This window comes from Scaptodrosophila lebanonensis, unplaced genomic scaffold (assembly GCF_003285725.1).
Source record: "Scaptodrosophila lebanonensis strain 11010-0011.00,11010-0021.00 unplaced genomic scaffold, SlebRS2 tig00000168-arrow-arrow-pilon, whole genome shotgun sequence".
Classification (NCBI taxonomy): Eukaryota; Metazoa; Arthropoda; class Insecta; order Diptera; family Drosophilidae; genus Scaptodrosophila; species Scaptodrosophila lebanonensis.
The window spans coordinates 593852-613276 of NW_022060601.1; the positions used below are offsets into that span (position 1 = coordinate 593852).

The window sequence follows — 19425 nt, forward strand, 5'->3', positions numbered from 1 at the left end:
TTGTACAATTGTGCAACACTGACAATACACTTGTTTGTAGTTTATTTGTGTTATGCGTTGTTTTTAATGTAATTTGTGCTTTATTAGTTGACAGTTGATAAGCGCCTATAATACCTATGTGTATGTATGTAGAGCAGACGGTGAATATTTTCTCATGATTAGATTTTCGGAGCGTGCCTCGAAGCGGTTATATAGCACGACACGTAGCGTGTGCTCGGAGCCCCAAGAACACCAAATAATTTGGTGCGATGTGTGCTTTGGTTATTGTTTGCGCGTTCAATACGACATACTAACGTCTCCGTCATCGGAAACGTTGCGCGTTGTATTATGTAAATTGGTCGTCTGCGACTGTTCAACAGAAGTTTTGGAATCCTGCACCACATAGATTTCGCCTTATTTACTCCAAAACGTTGACGTACTTTTCTGTTTGTTTGTGGCGTTGAGTTGCGAGATCGAGCGCCCTTATTTACGGGTTTCGTCGCGAAAATCAGCAGTCAAAGCAACCAAAATTGTTTAGCACTCGAACCTTATTACTTAAGGTGAACTACAGACATAGTGCTTGCGTATATGTGTGTATTCATGCTGCTATGTGTATATTAACATAAATGTAGGTGTGCATGAATAGGCAACCGATGCATCTAATAGTTGCTGAATTTAAATTTCACCTTGCAGTGTAAAATGCAAAAGCCTAAGACAGCCACTGCTGCAGCAGCCGCCGCCATAACCTCAGCGACGACGACGGCCTCCTCCGAGCCTAGCAGCCCTTCAAATGTCCCTTCCACTGTAGCAGCGACATCTACCAGCAGCAGTGGCCGTCATCAATTACGTCCTGTTAAATACGACTATGCCGATTCCTTTGCCTGCACCTACATTGTTTCGGTTGTGGCTGCGTCCATAGCCGAACTGACAACCTACCCGCTGGATTTAACAAAAACGCGCCTGCAGATACAAGGCGAGGCAACCACCACAGCCGCAGTTACCGCCACTTCTGCTGGCGAAAATGCTGCTGTCACCATGGGCAAGCCCAACGTGAGTAGTCGCTGTCGATATCCATTGCCTAGAATTGCTATACTATGTAGTTCTTGTTGATTTTATTGTCCTGCATGTCGTGCTACGCAAATCATCAGTCTGCCTTTGTGCCTATTTACGGTTATGGTCTCAAAACTCTGTTTCGTATCTTACAAGTATATCCGTATTTCCTCATCGAATAAGGGATTCGCCAATCATTGCTCTAGTCGTAAAAAGGTCAGATTGTGTTTTAGTATTATTCTCAAGACATGGATGTTAATCTAGATGAAATGAATTTTTATCTAGACAAAGTCCAACAATTTATCACATATAAACACTAAATCTATCTTTAAATCTACTTCAAAAATTCAATTGTTGTCTCAAATTTGAACGTTAAATCCGTCCTTTTATTAATACCTGTATTCACACATGCATACATACTTAAGCATATACTATATGTAAGTATCTCTGTATTTTGGGCGAAAGATATTTTTTTTTTATATACTCTGTACATTAAATGTACAAGAGTATTTTAGGTTTGCGCAACGACAGAACGAGGGTGACAGACCCCACAAAGTGTACATATTCTTGATCAGCATGACAAGATGAGAGTCGATCTAGCTTTATTTGTCCGCATGAACACCTGGATCTCAGATACTCAGATTTGTTATATTTTTTGGATTTACAGTTAGTGGATTTGTGTCTGTTTGCCAAGTTTCATTGTGATGGGTCATTTTGAAAGGAAGTTAGAGACATAAATGTCCAAGCTCTGCCTACAGCTGTTGTTGTTGCTGCTTTGGCTCAACTCTGTACTGCACACATGCTCACACACAGACACGCATATACACATTTCCTATGGACACAGCTGGACAGAATAATATACATATACATATGTATTATTTCTGCAATCCACCATGTTTAATCTTTGAAATTGCGTTGAAAATTGTCTAATATATTATACCGTTTACCTACACTTGGCGTTGGAATAATTAAAGTCAAATTTGACAACCCAAAAATAAATCGTACACAATAAGTTTTTCTCTATTTGAAGTCTTTTATTTTATTTTAATACTTTGTCGCCTTTCCTTTTTGTTTAATAACAGGTTCCAAGCGTCTGGGCATTGAGTTAATTAATGTTCTTGTATAATTAGGGTAAATTTTCGACCATTCATCTGGTAATACGCCTCTCATTTCATTTCTGTTTGAAAAGCAACTATTTCTCAAGACGGTCCCACAAATGTTCAATGGGATTGAGATCAGGTGATTGTGGTGGCGTTTTGATAACTTTTGGACAATTGTATAACAACCACAGCCTTGTATTTTAGGGCTGTATGTTTGGGGTCATTGTCTTGATAGAATTGGAAGACATCCTTAAGGCCCAATTTCTCGGCTCTTGGTCTTAAATGGTCTTTTAAAAGTTGGATATAATATTTATGATCCATTATAGTATCAATAAATACCAAGTCGCCGACTCCAGTTGCCGCCATACACCCCCAAACCATGACTCCTCCTCCACCATGTCTTACAGACGGTACCATGTTTCTTTCTTCGAGCTCAGTTCCTGGTTTTCTATACACCAACAATCTTCCATCGCAACCAAAGAGATGCGAAAATTACCCTTTCCCAAAATTCTAAAGGCTTGTTTACGTACTCCTTAGCGAATTTTATTATTGGTTTTGTCGCTGAAGTATGTTTATTTTGAAAACGAATTGATTTTTTGAGAAAAATTAGAATATACATATGTATGTATATGAAAAGCAAGCTTTTTTTGAAAAAAAGGTTCTCACACCTATTATTCTTTCCAGCTGTGTATGTAATGTGTATGTTTAATTTTTTAAAATGATTCTACACTTATGTATGTACAGAGTATTTTAAAGTCGGGACTCCCGATTTTTGCTTCTCCACTTGTTTTTGTTTTGTTGTATATTTCACCACCTAATCTATGTTGTATGTTGTTTGTTGTCGTGCTCAATGAATCAATAAAATGCTACCCAATTACTAGATGCAATATCGCGGCATGATGGCCACCGCCTTTGGCATTGTACGCGAGGAGGGCGCCCTTAAATTGTGGCAGGGCGTGACACCAGCGCTCTACAGACACGTCGTCTATAGGTGGGCAAAACGAAATACGCTATACCTACACCCATACATACAAAATTGACCTAAGCGTAGATATATAGTAATTATTTATATATACAAAAATTCCTACAAAAGTCATCCATACATAGATATGCACAGAAAATTTGAATGTAGTACCAGAGAAGCCCTTACAATGAAGTAGGACTTCTTTTTTCGCTCTAAAAATACTATTTGGCCTTTAATGTTATACGTATATATGTATGTTTATACCCATCAAAATTTAAGGGATAAAAACTAGTGAATTGAAAAGAGTATATTTTAAAGTAAATTGAGAAATGGACTGTACTTACAATTTTCAGAAAAGAAAACGATTCCGTTCTCAATAGGTAACACAAATACTTACATATCTGACATATAAATTGAAACAAAAGTCATAAAGTAGAAAACCACCGAACATTATTTAGAAAGATATGTAAATTGTTGTGCACGAAAAAACGATTTTCATTCTAATAAATAGCTGTAAAATTTATCTGATTCACTCATGTACTTGTATGTATGTATATCCATCAAAATTTTAAAAATTGTAAAATTTTCTTTACCCTTTTTTTAAAATGAATAGATATAGAGTTGTTTGATACGATATAATTATTTTTCATATAACTTGCATAGTGATGAAAAGTATAGATCGCGAAAATGGCTGATAAAATGCAGGATAGTGATCCTATTACATTTTACTATAATATATAATATAGACCAAAAGCCATAGAGGATTATAATTTAATATGGCTTTTTAAAGGAAGAATTATACAAGTTAGGAATAAGATTATATTACAGTTTGTATACCAATTGTGGCCCTAAACTAATGTTATCCATATATTTTGTGCATCTCTCAAATAGCGGCGTGCGCATATGTAGCTATGATTTGATGCGCAAAGAGTTCACTCAGGGCGGAAATAAGGCACTGCCTGTGTGGAAATCGGCGCTCTGTGGCGTTACCGCCGGTGCCGTAGCTCAATGGTTAGCGTCGCCTGCTGATCTCGTCAAGGTCCAAATACAGATGGAAGGCAAACGGCGTCTGATGGGCGAGGCGCCCCGAGTTCACGGCGCTGCCCACGCTTTCCGTATGATTGTGCATCGCGGAGGCGTCAAAGGGTTATGGAAGGGCAGCATACCCAATGTTCAGCGCGCAGCATTAGTGAATTTGGGTGAGTGAATAAAAGCAGGGAAGGAGAGAATCGATACGCTTTTTATACCCTGTACAGAAAAATATAATGGGCGGAGGATGACTCAATAGGTGTATATATTCTTAATGAGCATGACAAGATGAGTCGATTTAGCCATGTCTGCCCGCCCGTATGAACACCTATGTATGTAGATCTTATTTTATCTTTTTTATTCAAAATAAACACATTATAAACGTATTTACCTATAGAGGTAAATAAATGCATGTTATTTTAGTAATACATATTATATAAAATACTACCGCGTAAAGAAGTAGTAGCATTTTATCTATATATAAAACAGTTTGTCCTGACTGACTGACTGATTGGTGATCAACGCACAGCCCAAACCGTAAAGGCTAGGGAGCTGAAATTTGGACTCTAGTATCCTTTCATAGTCTAGGTGCCCACTAAGAAGGGATTTTGGAAAACTCCAGCTCCAAAGGGGAGAAAACAGGCTCCAACGTTTGTATAAAAAATCTACAGTTTTCATCTGATTAACTTCAAACTTAGTTTGTATACTTTCAGAACAATTCCAAGAAAAACTGTATACTTGGTTTTTTGATATTTTTTGGGGCCCAAAATATGGGAGTTTTCCTGTCAACAGCCCACAGCCCACACGGTAAAAGCTAGGATGCTGAAATTTGGGCTCAAGTATCCTATCATGGTGTAGATGCGTACTAAGAAGGGATTTTGGAAAATTCGAACTCCAAAGGGGGAAAAGTAGCTCCAAAGTTTGTTTGAAAAATCCGCATTTTTCAACTGATCAACTTAAAATTTAGTTTCTAAAATCAATTAAAGAAAACAAACAAAACTGCATACTTAGATTTTCGAAATTTGTGTTGTTATTGGGGTTTTAATATTTATTCACTATTTCAAATGAAAAGTTTGTGTTATAAATTTAGTCCGATCGATTTAAAATTTGGGTAATGTAACAAAAGCAGGCAGAACAAACAATACAAAATATCAAACAGTTGGGGACAACTAAGTATACATACACACACACATACAAACAGCTGTTCGTGTAGTTGCGTGCAAACGATTGAAATAGCCAAAGCAAAATGTGAGACACTAATGTGTGAATGTCCATACATATGTGCACATCTATGTATGTACATATGTATCTACATATGTATGTATGTACATTCGTCTTGCACTGACAGAGCAAGAAATGTTAATTAATTGAAAATTATATAACATTTTTAAACATCTTTTTCTTTGTTTAGTGCATTTGGCATTCGGGTTTTCATTAATAACTTTATGCAGCAACAACAAATTACAAAGAACGCAAATATCAAATAGTTGGGGACATCATATACACACACTCACACACAGAACAAGTAACAGTTCGGGTCTATGTATGAAAATGTAAAGAGAAACATGCATGCATATGTATGTACATACATATGTATGTATGTATGCCTGTGTACGTACATATATAGCATGTATGTACATTCGTATGTGTGTATGTATGTATACATTGGACAATCGAGCACTGTTGCTTGATTGTAATAAATAATGTTCTATGGTTTTAAATCAAATTTTTAAAACAAAATACAACAACAACAACAGTAAGTCATTGGCTCGCTCTTCTTTCGTTTTGATCATTTACGCTTGTTAATTTCAAAGGCAAAATGCCAAAAGTTTACAGTTACCGTCGCTAGGCAACGACTGCGTAAGCGATAGTAATAACTCGACCGTGTGTACAACGTGCTGAGGAAGCACAGTTAAGTCAGGACTGGCAGTCCGCCCGGTGCGTAACGAAGATACATATGTACATATGTATGTATGTACGTATAACCATTCATAGTACTTGTACTATATTTGCTATTTTGAAAATGAACTCTTTAAAAAACTCTTGAGAGCGTCGAAAGAAGAATATCATATAGTAAATAAACTTATAATTATAAGCACATTTTACTTAGCCCAGCAAAGACGGGCAAGACCTGCTAGTATAAAATGTATTACTAAAATAACATGCATTTGTATAGTTCAAATAAATATAGTGTGTTTATTCAAAATAAACACACTATAAAAGTATTCATGTATAGAGGTACATAAATGCATGTTAATTTAGTGGTACATTTTAGATAAATGCTACCGCATAAAGAAGTAGCGGCACAAAACATAGTTATGGAGTGGCATCTGCACGAAGAAGTAAAATTACTTCTTCATAGAATATTTAATAAACTGGGGCATAATAGTGCAGATGTGGTATAAAATATATATATGGGTTTAACTAACGACTGGTATATTAAAATAAACCTGGGGGTGTTTGCAAAATTTTAGTTCGAAATTCCAAGAATTACGGGAGTTAGAGAAAATGGCGATTTGCATGGGAGAGGGGGGAGGAAGGGAAATTCCAAAATTCACATTTTCTGCGTATTCACAAAAGGCATCTTGGACTAAAATGTGGTGTTCCTAGGTCTTATAGTATCCGAGATATAGGCGATTATACGGATGGACAATCGGGAAAACTCCCATAGGGGGGAAGTGGAGGGAAAATCAAAAAAATAAAACAAACTTGCACAGCGTACACACAAAAGGCATCTTTGTGCAAAATTTGGTGTGTCTAGCTCTTATAGTCTCTGAGATCCAAGTGTTCATACGGACAGACAGACATAGATCGACTCGTCTTGTCATGCTGATCAAGAATATATATACTTTGTGGGGTCTGCCACGCCTCCTTCTGCCTGTTACATTTTCAGCTCACGCAAACCTAATATACTCTTGTACATGTTATGTACAAGTTGGAAAATCTCTGCCGTTAGTGATTATGAGTCCGTATCCAAGTTTCATAATGATAGGCCGACTTAACAGGAAGCTAGAACCATATACATATGTACACGGTCGCAGCCGTTGTTGTTGTTGCTGCTCTGCACAGGCACACGAGGCATACACAGCCACTCACAAACATGCAAAGACACGCATAATTATTTTACACATATTTACAGAGTATTTCAAAGTTGCGTCACCCGACTTTTGCTTCTCCCAATACCAATCTTAGCACAAATTATAGAGCTAGTTAAGAGTTATAAGCATTAACAAAATAAAACTTCGTTTTCATCTGACTTTTTTTTTACTTTATACATATGGATGTGTACGATTGTCCCAAGCGACATCATGAAAATGTCCATATATGTACGTATCTATATACAAAGTGCGTTCCAAAGTAAACAGGACTTTTTGAATCTATCTATTAGTCGACTAGTGCGTTAGAATCTGATATCTTTATCGATTGTCTAGTGAGAATTTCATGACATTTCATTGATTGGAAGTGAAGTTATTGCGTTTTAAGTGTCAGTATGTTTGTGTTATCGGTGCGAAAATGAGTTTCGAACAAAGAGCCAACATTAAATTTTATCGCATTTTGACCGAACATTTGGGCTAACGAAAGGTGTGTGCACGGTTTGTTCCGCACAAATTGACTGACGACCAAAAATTGCTCAGAATCGATCGACGCTTCTGACCGATTATTTGACCAAAAATCACATTTTAACCATTAACCACTCGCCGTATTCACCTGATATGGCACCGTGCTACTTCTACCTTTTCGGAAAAATGCGTTTGCCCATGAAAGGAAAGCGTTATGCAGACGTAGAGGCCATTCGAAAGGCTTGCACCGGCATACTGGCGGCCATACCGGCCAACGAGCTAAAACACTCGTTCGACATGCTTTTGGATCATGCAAAAAGCTGTATTGAAGCAGAAGGAGACTATTTTGAATAAAATAAATTTGTTCGGTTGTTTTTTTAAAAGACCTGTTTACTTTGGAACACTTATTGTACATATATAAAACAGTTTGTCCTGACTGACTGACTGACTGACTGGTGATCAACGCACAGCCCAAACGTTAAAAGCTAGGAAGCTGAAAGTTTCAAGTATTCTTTCAAGTATCCATTCATAGCGTAGGCTGGCGATAAGAAGCGATTTTGGAAAATTTGAGCTCCAAAAAATTAAAAAAAAAACTGCATACTTGGTTTTTTGAGATTTTTCTTGGGGCCTGAAATATGGGAGTTTTCCTGTAAAAATAATGTTGGGGCACAAAAGGAAACAGCGTCAACAGCCCACAGTCCAAACGGTAAAAGCTAAGAAGCTGAAATTTGGGCTCAAGTATCCTATTATAGTTTAGATGTGCACTAAGAAGGGATTTTTAAAAATTCGAGCTCCAAAGAGGGGAAAACAAGCTCCAAAATTTGTTTGACAAATCCAATTTTTCAACCGATCGACCTAAAACGTGGTTTCTGAAATCAATAAAAGAATACAAATACATATTCGGTTCTTTGAAATTGGTCTTTGAGCTTGAATTATTGGGGTTTTTATATTTCTTATCTTTTTATAGCCTGTACCCAAAGGGTAAAAGGCTATACAAGGCCATAAGAATTGATTTACAATAACTTAAAGTTAAATACAAAATTACAGCCTTAATATTAGTGCATTTGTGTGAGGAGGCAGCAGTGTAGTTAAACGTCCTTCTGTGAATGATTGAGTGGAGGGGAAGCGGAAAAAGCCGGAGCATGGTGATGTAGGAGGAGCACCAAAATTAGTTAAATTGTTCAATTAAGTTGATCGACAATTACAAATAGACTTAAATTAGGGTCACAAAATTTGCATAAATAGGACAGAATAAACTAATAAATATAGATGTATAAAAATGAACAAATGTACCCAAACGGTAAAAGTTTTGTGTATGTAACATACAGAAGGAGGCGTGGCAGTCCACATAATATACATTATTGATCAGGATGAACGCAAGGATCTCAGCAAGCACAAGAGCAAGAATAACCAAACTTGGTATTCAGATTATCCTAAGTCCGAGAAACGACGCGTTTGTGTTTTTTTTTTTTCTTTTCTGATACACCCCCACTCCCCCACAATTCATGTTTTCCATAACTCCCGTAATTCTTGAAATTTTTGATTCAAATTGGCAAATACCTCCAGTTTGTGATTATGCGTCCATATGTTAAGTATTATAATGATTGGTCCCTGTACCCAAAGGGTACAAGGGTATATTAGTTTTGTGCGAGTGCACATGGAACACACAGAAGGAGGCTTGGTAGACCCCACAAAGTATATATATTCTTGATCAGCATGATATACATTTGTTGTCAGTGAAAGACGTGTTTACTTGCGCTCTGTGTTTTTTTATTATTTTTGCCTTCTAAATCAGCTTTTAATTTGTGCATTATTGTTTTACTTTGTGAATTTTTTATCTATTAGACCATTATTGTGCTCAGTTTTTTGGTTGTGCATTTAACAGGTATTTATTTAATACTTTTATTGTTTCGGCGTCAGTGCACTGCACTTTGTTTTTGCAATTATTTTGCATTTTGCTTTTAAGCAGCTATCTTTGCTTGCAAAAAGTTTGTGTGTGTGTTCGCGGTAGCCCTCTCTTTGTGCGTCTTCGCTCCCACTCAGCCTTGTTGTTGTTGCTTGTTTGCTGCAGTACCTAAAAGCTTTATCTCAGTGCCGCTTAGTTTTTTTTTCTCTGTTTGTGCTTATACCGTTTTTCTTACGCTTTGCGCTATCTCACATATTTAAATCATTCACACTCGTATTTATTCCGCCCATAATGTCGTGCTGCAACAAGTCTTGCACATTTAAAGATGCAATTGATTCCGATCAACTTCGGTTTGTTAGCTGTTGGTTGTGTGAGAATTTTATGCATATTAAATGTGCTGGATTAAATGGTCGTGACCTCGACAGAATCTACTCACCTAAAAAAGGCTGTGGTGGTTTGAAGTGGTCATGCCCTGTATGCATTGGCACACAATTTAATTTCTCACGTATGTATAATAACGTGAGAGATAAATTTCTTAAATTGCAAAAAATAACTAAGCAACTCTCAACTGAGTTCGACTCTGGTGAAGAGTTGCTTAGTCAATATTGGTTTGTGTCTCCGCCCAAGCGTAGGTTAGAGCCTCAATTTTTAGAGGTACCGCCTTGCTCGGCCCCGTCAACCTCATCACGCCCATGTTCACCAGGGCATCTCGATTTATCGCCGGTAATCTCGTTGTCTGCTTCCCCTGGAAATTTGTTTGAAATTTCCCCTATGCCTTCTCCTGCTGAAGTCGCAGTAGCCCCATTAATGGAACCTCCTGTAGTAAGCAAGTCAGCAGTTGCCTCGAAAGCTTCTAAAAAATCTTCTAAAAAAGCTTGCACTGCCAAATCCCCTGCACTATCCCCTGTAGTTTCATCAGTTACTGCTGAAAGTGCGTCAATTCCAGCTCTTCCTCAGCCTCCGTCTCTTACTGTGATAGCTCCCCGAAAACAAGTTTTTGTATCTAGATTATCTTCTGATACCACTTGTGAATCCTTAGCAGCCTATATTGCTAGTAAATCGACAGCTAGTGTGTCTATTTCGAAGTTTAGTTTTGCTGAGCCCCGTGAAATAGCCTCGTTTAAAATAAGTGTTCCGCCGGAAGCTTTTACAATTATATGTGATCCAAAATTTTGGCCTCCACATATGATTGTTCATGAGTTCAGGCAGAAAAAACGAGTTTCGTCACTGCCTGTTGATTTAAAGTCTAATCTTTCTTCGAAACCAACGTCAAGTTTGGCTTCAAAAAACTAGGCTCGCGATCCTTTTCGCTTAATATTCTGTATCAGAATGTTAGGGGTCTTTTGTCCATGCTTGGCAATTTATTTTTGAGCAGTTTTTCTTTCGATTCGAATATTATTGCGTTTTCAGAAACGTGGTTAAACCCTACGATTTTTGATAACGAAATTTTATCAGATGACTTTTGTATCTTTCGTCGTGATCGTCCGAGTCGTCGAGGTGGAGGCGTACTGATTGCAGTCAAATCCAACCTTCGGTCGGAAATCATTGATGTAGATGTGCCAAATGATGTTGAATTTGTTGCTGTTAAAGTAACTTTTCCGTCTTTTGTTCTATACATAACTTGCTCGTACATACCTCCCTCTTCTGATGTTCAGGTTTATATGCAACATATAACTTGTATTAAAGAAATTTTTACTCATCTTCGTGACAGCGACGCGTTTGTTGTGGTAGGTGATTTTAATTTGCCCAACATAGAATGGTCATACCTCAATGAATCAAATTATTTGGTGTCCTCTGCAGACCATGAATTTTTGGATTGCCTGTTGGACCTTTCTTTGTTTCAAATTAATCCTATACCTAATCACCTTAGTAGAATGCTTGATCTCGTCTATGTCACTGACCCTAGTAGCGCAGTTGTCTCTAGGTCTTCACCCCTGTCAGTGCCTGAAGATACTTACCACCCTACTTTAAAAATCTCTCTATCATTTTCAAATCACACCTTAATTCCTACACTTAATTCTAATAAAACAAGTCGTTGCTTTCACAAAGGAAATTTTTCTTTGCTTAATGAACTTATTTTAGCAACTAATTGGTCTTTTCTGTATAGTGCGGTTGATATCAACATAGCCGTTAAGTTTTTCTATGACACTATTAATGCTCTTTTTGATGTCTGTATCCCAAATTGTGTCATATCGTCTGCGTCATCAAAACCTCCGTGGTTTTCGCCAAGACTTTCAAACTTAAAAAATGTTAAATCTAGATGCTTTAAAAAGTATAAGCAATCGGGCCTATCTATTGACTTCTATAAATACTCTATAGCGAAATCCAATTTTGTTCTTCTTAACTCACGGTGTTATAATAATTACCTTGCCCGATGTAAGATACAATTTGCACAGGACCCTAAACAGTTCTATAAGTTCGTTAACTCTAAACGTAAAACTGCTTCGCTACCTTCATCATTTTTCCTTGGTGACAAGAAAGCCAGCAATGATTCTGAAGCTGCTGACTTGTTCGCCAACTTCTTCCAGTCAACTTATTCCTCTGTCTCTATTAGTAATACCTCTTATCCTTATAGCATTTCATCTTCCCACACTATTTACGCTCCCATAATTACTGATAGTTGTCTACTTTCTGCTATCAAATCCTTGAAGTCTTCGTACTCTCCTGGAGCAGACAACATTTCTAGTTGTGTACTCAAGGAATGTTCTAGTTCTCTTTTACAACCATTGCTTAAACTTTTTAATCTGTCGCTTAGTTCTTCAATCTTTCCATCTATTTGGAGAGAATCTTTTATAATTCCTTTATATAAAAAGGGTGGTAAGTCTGATATTTCGAATTACAGAGGTATTGCAAAGTTGTCCGCTATACCAAAATTATTTGAAAAAATAGTTTGCGGCACTTTGCAGCATCTCTGCAAATCTGTCATATCTCCTGCTCAACATGGTTTTATTAAGAGACGGTCTACTACGACCAATTTGCTGGAATTTACTTCTTTGGTAAATGAGGCATTTATTCTAAAAATGCAGACTGATGTCATTTACATTGACTTCAGTAAAGCATTTGACTCTGTTAACCATGACCTTCTGCTCTTTAAGCTTAGCCGCATAGGATTTCCTGCCGATTTGTTGCGTTGGATTTCGTCCTATTTAAAAAACAGGACCCAACGAATTTTGCTCAGGTCGCATATCTCTAAGCCCGTTTATGCATCATCAGGTGTGCCTCAAGGTATTCATCTTGGCCCTTTACTTTTTACATTATTTATTAATGACCTCCCCTCTATCTTGGCACACTCTTATATACTTATGTATGCTGATATGTGAAACTTATTCTATCTTACAAAAACCCTCTTCATTTTCAACGCCTGCAGGATGATCTGAACTGCATGCAATCTTGGTGCATAGTAAACCGCTTGTACCTCAATTGCTCTAAATGTAAGTTCATGACCTTTCATCGAACTTTGCCCCTCTTAGTCACATATACGATTGACAATGTGCCATTGCAGCGTATATCGACTGTTGAAGACCTTGGGGTTCTTTTTGATTCCAAATTGAACTTCAATCTTCACATTTCTAGCATTGTAAATAAAGCTAAGGGTGTACTTGGATTCATTAAACGATGGTCCAAGGAATTTACTGATCCTTATACTACCAAACTTCTGTACACGTCTCTAGTACGCCCTGTGCTTGAATACTGCTCTTGTGTCTGGTGTCCACAGTATAGAAAGTATCAGGAGCGTATTGAATCTGTTCAGAAGCAATTCTTGCTTTTTGCTTTACGCGGACTTAACTGGGATCCTAATGTTTTGATGCCATCGTATTCAAGTAGACTATTACTTATAAACCTTCCATCTTTAGAAAATCGTAGGACTGTTCTTGGAATAGTTTTTCTCCACAAGTTAGTTATCGGTGAGGTTGACTCCTCTGCCCTCTTAGGTCGCCTTAATTTTTCAGTTCCTTGTAGACCAAAAAGGAATTATTTGCCGTTCATATTGGCTAGATGCACAACCGATTACGCTTTGCACAATCGTTTTCGGGTCATTTGCAGTAATTATAATGATCTTTCACATTTACTTTCGACAGAACTCTCTCTCTGTTCTGTAAAGATTATTCTTTATAATTATCTTCGGGAAAATCTCTGACCACTTCTGCTGTGAGTCGGGGCATAGCTAGCCGGACTGGCATTTAAATTTTCCCCCACCGGGTTGGAGATTTACCTCTTTCTCTGTCTTTGTATCTCTCTTTCCCTCTTATTTTTTTTCTTTTTTCTCTTCCTCTTTCTACACCTTACTTTTTCTAATTAGTTCTTAAGTAGAATTAATTCTTCTCTTCTACTTGCTATTTGTTTAGTTTGTTAGGTCTATAATGTCTCTGACCACATTTGGCTGTGAATCGGGGCATAGCTGGCCAACTGGCAAATAAAATTCCCCCAACGTGTCGGAGGCATTAATAGACGTCATTGTATAGCTCTCCCTTAGGCTTTCTTATCTTTTAAGTTTAACTTATAATGTAATACTATTAATATCTTTATTTTACTTTCTAATATTATCAATTATTTATTGACAGTAAATTTGTTGATTTTTTTATAAATAAATAAATAAATAAATAAATGACAAGCCGAGTCGATATAGCCATGTCCGTCTGTCTGTCTGTATGAACGCAAGGATCTCCGAAAGTATAAGAGCTAGAATAACCAAACTCCATTCTCCTGAGACCGAGAAAGGACGAGTTTGTTCATTTTTTCTGATCCATCCCCGCACTCCCCCCCTATTACCGATTTTCTATAACTCCCGTAATTCTTGGAATTTTGAACTTGGTAGACACATCCAATTAGTAATTATATATCCGTATACCAAGTTTCATTTTGATAGAATGATCGGAAAGAAAGTTATAGCCATATAACCAGGCCCAATGCACACATACATACATATGTACAAGTACACAAACACGCATAAGGCACGATTCTGATGTAAATGTAAATGTATGTATGCATGCATGGAATATTTTATATTTAATTAGTTAATATTTAGTTAATTAATTAAATTAATTTATTTAATTAATTAAATTAAATTAATTAATTAATTTAATTACTTTTTTGTGGGGTGGTACAGGGTATTTAAGAGTTGAGCCTGCTCGACTTTAGCATTCCTTTCTTGTTTTTAAATAAAAAGTTTGTGTCATTAATGTTGTCCGATCGATTTCAAATTTTGTGTCCGTAATCAACATAATTATATCTACAAATTGGCATTCAACGATTTTCGAAATATAGAAATATGTTTTTTACTTGCCAGATGCAGCAACAATAAATAACAAAGAGCGCAAAATATCAAACAGTTGAGACAAACATGAAAATGCGATAGAAACAAAAAAACACGTCCATTATATAATTTAAAGTAAGGAATAAATACTGTAATATTTATTCCAGTTTTTTGCACAAAGTCTATCTTTAAACATTGTGTTATGTACATACATGTAATTTATTGTTGAAAAAATCAAGGGATTTGAAGCGCATAGCCAAAAAATAACAATGTTAATGTTAGCCACGTTTGCGTAAAATAAATTAATATTTTACGAAAAAGTAATATCATGTACATATGTATATCGGTCCTTGGAAATTGGACTACCATGTACACATGTATACAAGCATAAATTAAATATCGACATTCTCCTAATTATTCAATTTACAAAGAAAAAATTGTGTATTCATTCACCGTGCATACGGATTCGTGATTTTTTACAGTCAATTACGTGATCACGCTGTGACGGGCCGAAAAAAGCCGACACATGCCCATCTCTAGCATCTCAGCTGATTGCATATTTACAAGCGATTTACCGTTTGTGTTAAAAGGTTGCGTCAGCTTACAACGCTACAAATTTATTCTGAAGAATTCTGGGGGACATTAAGCGTTAAGCTTATTCCGTGAATGTATTCTTGCGATTTACAAAAGTAGAAACACACCTTTTACACTTACAACATTCATATTCAAAAAACACATATGGATAAGTGTTTAACTGTACATTTGAATACATACACTTATATGTATGCATATGTAGATACAGCATATGGGGATAGATAGAGCCTGCATTAAAAAAATAAATAAAATGTACATATCAGCGTTGCCAGACGTCCCGACTTATAAATCAAAATTAAATATCCCGCGCGGGACAGGCTCAAAAAGCTGTCAAAGTGTAGGTGAGCACCAACAAGTGGTTTTAGAGAATTATAAATCCGATTAACTTTAAACTTGGTTTATGTATTTACTCTGATATACATATGTATGTATGTATGTATATACACATGTGTGTATGCTCATTTAAATGTTGTGCAGTTGCATAAGTTGACCAAATAACGTTGCCAAATAGTACAGCTTTTAATTCTAGAAATTACTTGCTTTGATTTATCCCTATCATACTAAATAAATAAATATACATATGTATGTATGTATGCAAATATAACCATACATAGTATTTACTGTACTTTATGGCCTAGCTCTCGAATCCACCACACACAGTAATTTGCTATTTTGGAAATGAACTCTTTAGAAACTTTAGAGAGTGTCGGAAGAGAAATATCATACAGTAAATAAACGTGTAATTGTAAGCACAAATACTGAACCAGCAAAGACGGGCAAGGTCGGCTAGTGTATGTATATACTTATGTATGTATGTATATATACATATGTATATGTATATTCTTCATGTGGTCTGTCATGCCTTCATTTTCCACTTTGTACAAATCTAATATACCACTCCCTACTACCTTTTGGGTACATGGTATGATTAACAGAAAAGGTTCTATTAACAACATTTAATTTTATGCAAATCGTTATCCCGCAGGTGACTTAACCACATACGATACGATAAAGCACATGATTATGCACCGTCTCAACATGCCGGACTGTCACACGGTGCACGTGTTGGCATCGGTCTGTGCTGGCTTCGTAGCGGCAGTAATGGGCACACCAGCCGACGTTGTCAAAACCCGCATCATGAACCAACCCACCGACGATAATGGTCGGTAAGTATTGTCAGCAAGTGGAACATCTTAGGTATTATATGTGTTATATGTGTATTGCAGTGGTCTGCTATATCGCGGCTCCTTAGATTGTCTACGCCAAACCGTTGCCAAAGAGGGCTTTGGAGCCCTCTACAAGGGATTTTTGCCATGTTGGATACGAATGGCACCATGGTCGCTGACGTTTTGGCTTTCTTTCGAGCAGATACGTAAAATGATTGGCGCATCCGGATATTGAACGTGAATGTTTTGGAAAATTAAGTGCTATTATACGAGAAGACTCTAAATAGGCACACAACATACATACACACAATGGCACACCTAACATGCTCTACAGAAAGTATGCATGTACGGTTAAGTTTATATTTCTGCTGTTTATTTTTAGTTTATTTTTTAGAGAAGAATAAAAGCTAGTAGTTTTGTTAATGTTGGTGCATCAAAAATCAAAATAGATAATAAAAGTTGTTATATAAAATTAGAAAAACTATTTAGGGATTTAATGGAGTGGGTGGTTGGTTGCTGCAATCCATGCTTTCTAATGCCCTTTCATTCCCATTTCCATAATTCAAATAACATTTTTATTTAAGAAGTAACAAAATGTACTTACCCAGTGAAATATTAACTAGATAGCTGGTTGAATTATTAGGTTAATTTGGAAATGTACATAGTTTAAGGCGCCAGGTAATTTAACTCGAATTTCTTTCACTTTTATGCATATACACATACTGATTTTACTTTCGTTTTTATAATTAATGCCAGTTAGGAAATTAACGTATTTATATTTATATTTTTGTTGTGAAACTTTTTATGTATTGACAATCTTTTCGGTGTCCAAACCAGCGGCACGATAACAGGCGAGCAAAAGTAAACAGCAAATAAGCAAAAAAAAACAAAATTAAAAAAAAAAATTAAATGGAAAAATATTCAATACATATGTATGTACATACATACAAAAGTGAAGACATGTTTATGTACAGCTTCAAAAACATACATTTACATCATCGTGTCTATGCGTGTATGTATGTATGCAGTACAGAAATAAGTCGAAGCAGCAACAACAACAACTGCGGGCAGAGCTTCGGCAGAGAGTATATTTATGGCTATGACTTTCATCATAATTAACCTATTGTAATGAAATTTGGCAGACGAACTCATAGTCACTAACTAGAGGTATTTGCCAAATCTGAGTATAAAATTCCGGGAGTTATGGCAAAAATACGAATCGCGGGGGAGTGCTTCGAAAATATCTCAAACTCGTACTTTCTCGGTCTTAGGAGAAGATACCAAGTTTGGTTATTCTAGCTCTTATATGTACTTTCTGAGATCCTTGCGTTCATACGGACGGACATACATATCTAAATCGACTTGTCTAGTCTTACGGATCAATAATATACATATATACTTTATAGGGTCTGCTACGCTTCCTTCTGTGTTTTACATACATTCGCACAAAACTAGTAAACCCTTTTACCCTTTCGTCAGCAGTTAATTTGTCTTCGTGCTTATTTATGCCTACCTGGTATAACTTTATTTTTGAGAGTAACCAGCAAAATTTCACTTCTACCGCGTGTCGTCGTGACACATGCATTTTTTGTTCGGATACTCTACATACGCCCTTCTCGTTTATATATTTTACAGGTAATAAAGTTACATACAGCTGTTGACAACTAATTAACAACGACTAGAATTGAAGGGAGTTTTCGACTCTCATAATACTACAGTTGGTGTAACGGTACCTAATGACCAATTATCTCTTCTTTAACTATTCCTTGTCGCAGTTTTAATATGAACAGCAACGTTTAATTATTAATTTCGATTTTTAAGTTGAGTTGTATGATTTTGCCGTGCCAGCTAATTAACGATTTCAAAAAAGGTTAAAATTTTTGCATTTTCGGTATATTTTTATACAAATCAAGTAAGATTTTGTAGATTATGGTTCTGAGAACGCATTTTAATCAAATTTGGTCAATAGAAAATATATTCAATCATGGGAAAAGGTAACAGATGTACCCCGGCCATGCGTAAGGCAATTGTTGAGCTTTAGGACATTGGTAAGCATTTGCAAAAGTATGACACAACAGAAAATATTCCACGCAAAACATCGGAGCACAAGGATAGCGAGGTTGTTCGAATGGGTAATTTGGACCCTTGTAGGGGATCTGTAGACATCCAGCTTGAATTTTGGTATCAAAATGATGCAACAATATCTTAAGATGCGGTCGCTGGTCGTTTGGTTGAGGCTAGGGTCCATCGGCGAAACTTACGCATCACGCAAATGGTGACAATTGCGCAAAGACGACGACGCTGGAACCCATGTTGATTGAATTTTTAACAAATGAAAATATTTAGTCCGAACTGATGAAATAATTATTAACCGACTTGGTCTTGATGGTAGAAAATATATGCGAAGCAAAAAAGTAGTAAATCTTAATCCAAAGTGTGTGCAACTGTCGTCAAGTAGGGTCGAGGCAAAATAAATATTTCAGAGTAGGCGAGTCCAACAAAAAAATTTTTGGACTCAAGTTTTGTTAGAGTTATTGAATGACCATCGTACAGGCGTGATCGAAATCACATTGAATATTTATGGGACGACGTTAAAAAAGTGGTCGCCCAACATAATGTGGCAAATTTGGACGTCATTCAAAAAAATTAAGGATGCATGGTATGGAATACCAGTGGAAAGATGCCGGCGCTTTATAATGTCCATGCAACTCCGATGTACAGCTGTATTAAAGCACAAAGGCTTTCCCATCAAATATTAAGGTTGTAAAATCTAAAACTATAATTTTATTGAATTTTTCCTTAAGTTTTCATATTTTCTTTGTA

The 19425-nt window shown here is 36.5% G+C and overlaps 1 protein-coding gene across 4 annotated transcripts; it reads left to right on the forward strand.

The window, feature by feature from the left end:
* Positions 1-38: 38 nt before the first annotated feature.
* On the forward strand, positions 39-17077 carry LOC115629851 (mitochondrial uncoupling protein 4). Of its 4 annotated transcripts, XM_030526434.1 has the most exons (7): positions 861-1029; positions 1128-1245; positions 1455-1466; positions 3011-3120; positions 3985-4292; positions 16422-16602; positions 16663-17077. In XM_030526434.1, the coding sequence occupies exons 1-7, from the start codon at positions 1001-1003 to the stop codon at positions 16835-16837; spliced, it is 933 nt and encodes a 310-aa protein (XP_030382294.1). In that variant the 5' UTR covers positions 861-1000; the 3' UTR covers positions 16838-17077. The 4 variants fall into 4 exon arrangements, with proteins under 4 accessions (XP_030382292.1, XP_030382293.1, XP_030382294.1 ...); XM_030526432.1 differs by lacking the exons at positions 1128-1245; positions 1455-1466 and adding an exon at positions 39-120 and having other exon boundaries at positions 673-1029; positions 16663-16837; XM_030526433.1 differs by lacking the exons at positions 1128-1245; positions 1455-1466 and adding an exon at positions 44-607 and having other exon boundaries at positions 673-1029.
* Positions 17078-19425: the final 2348 nt, after the last annotated feature.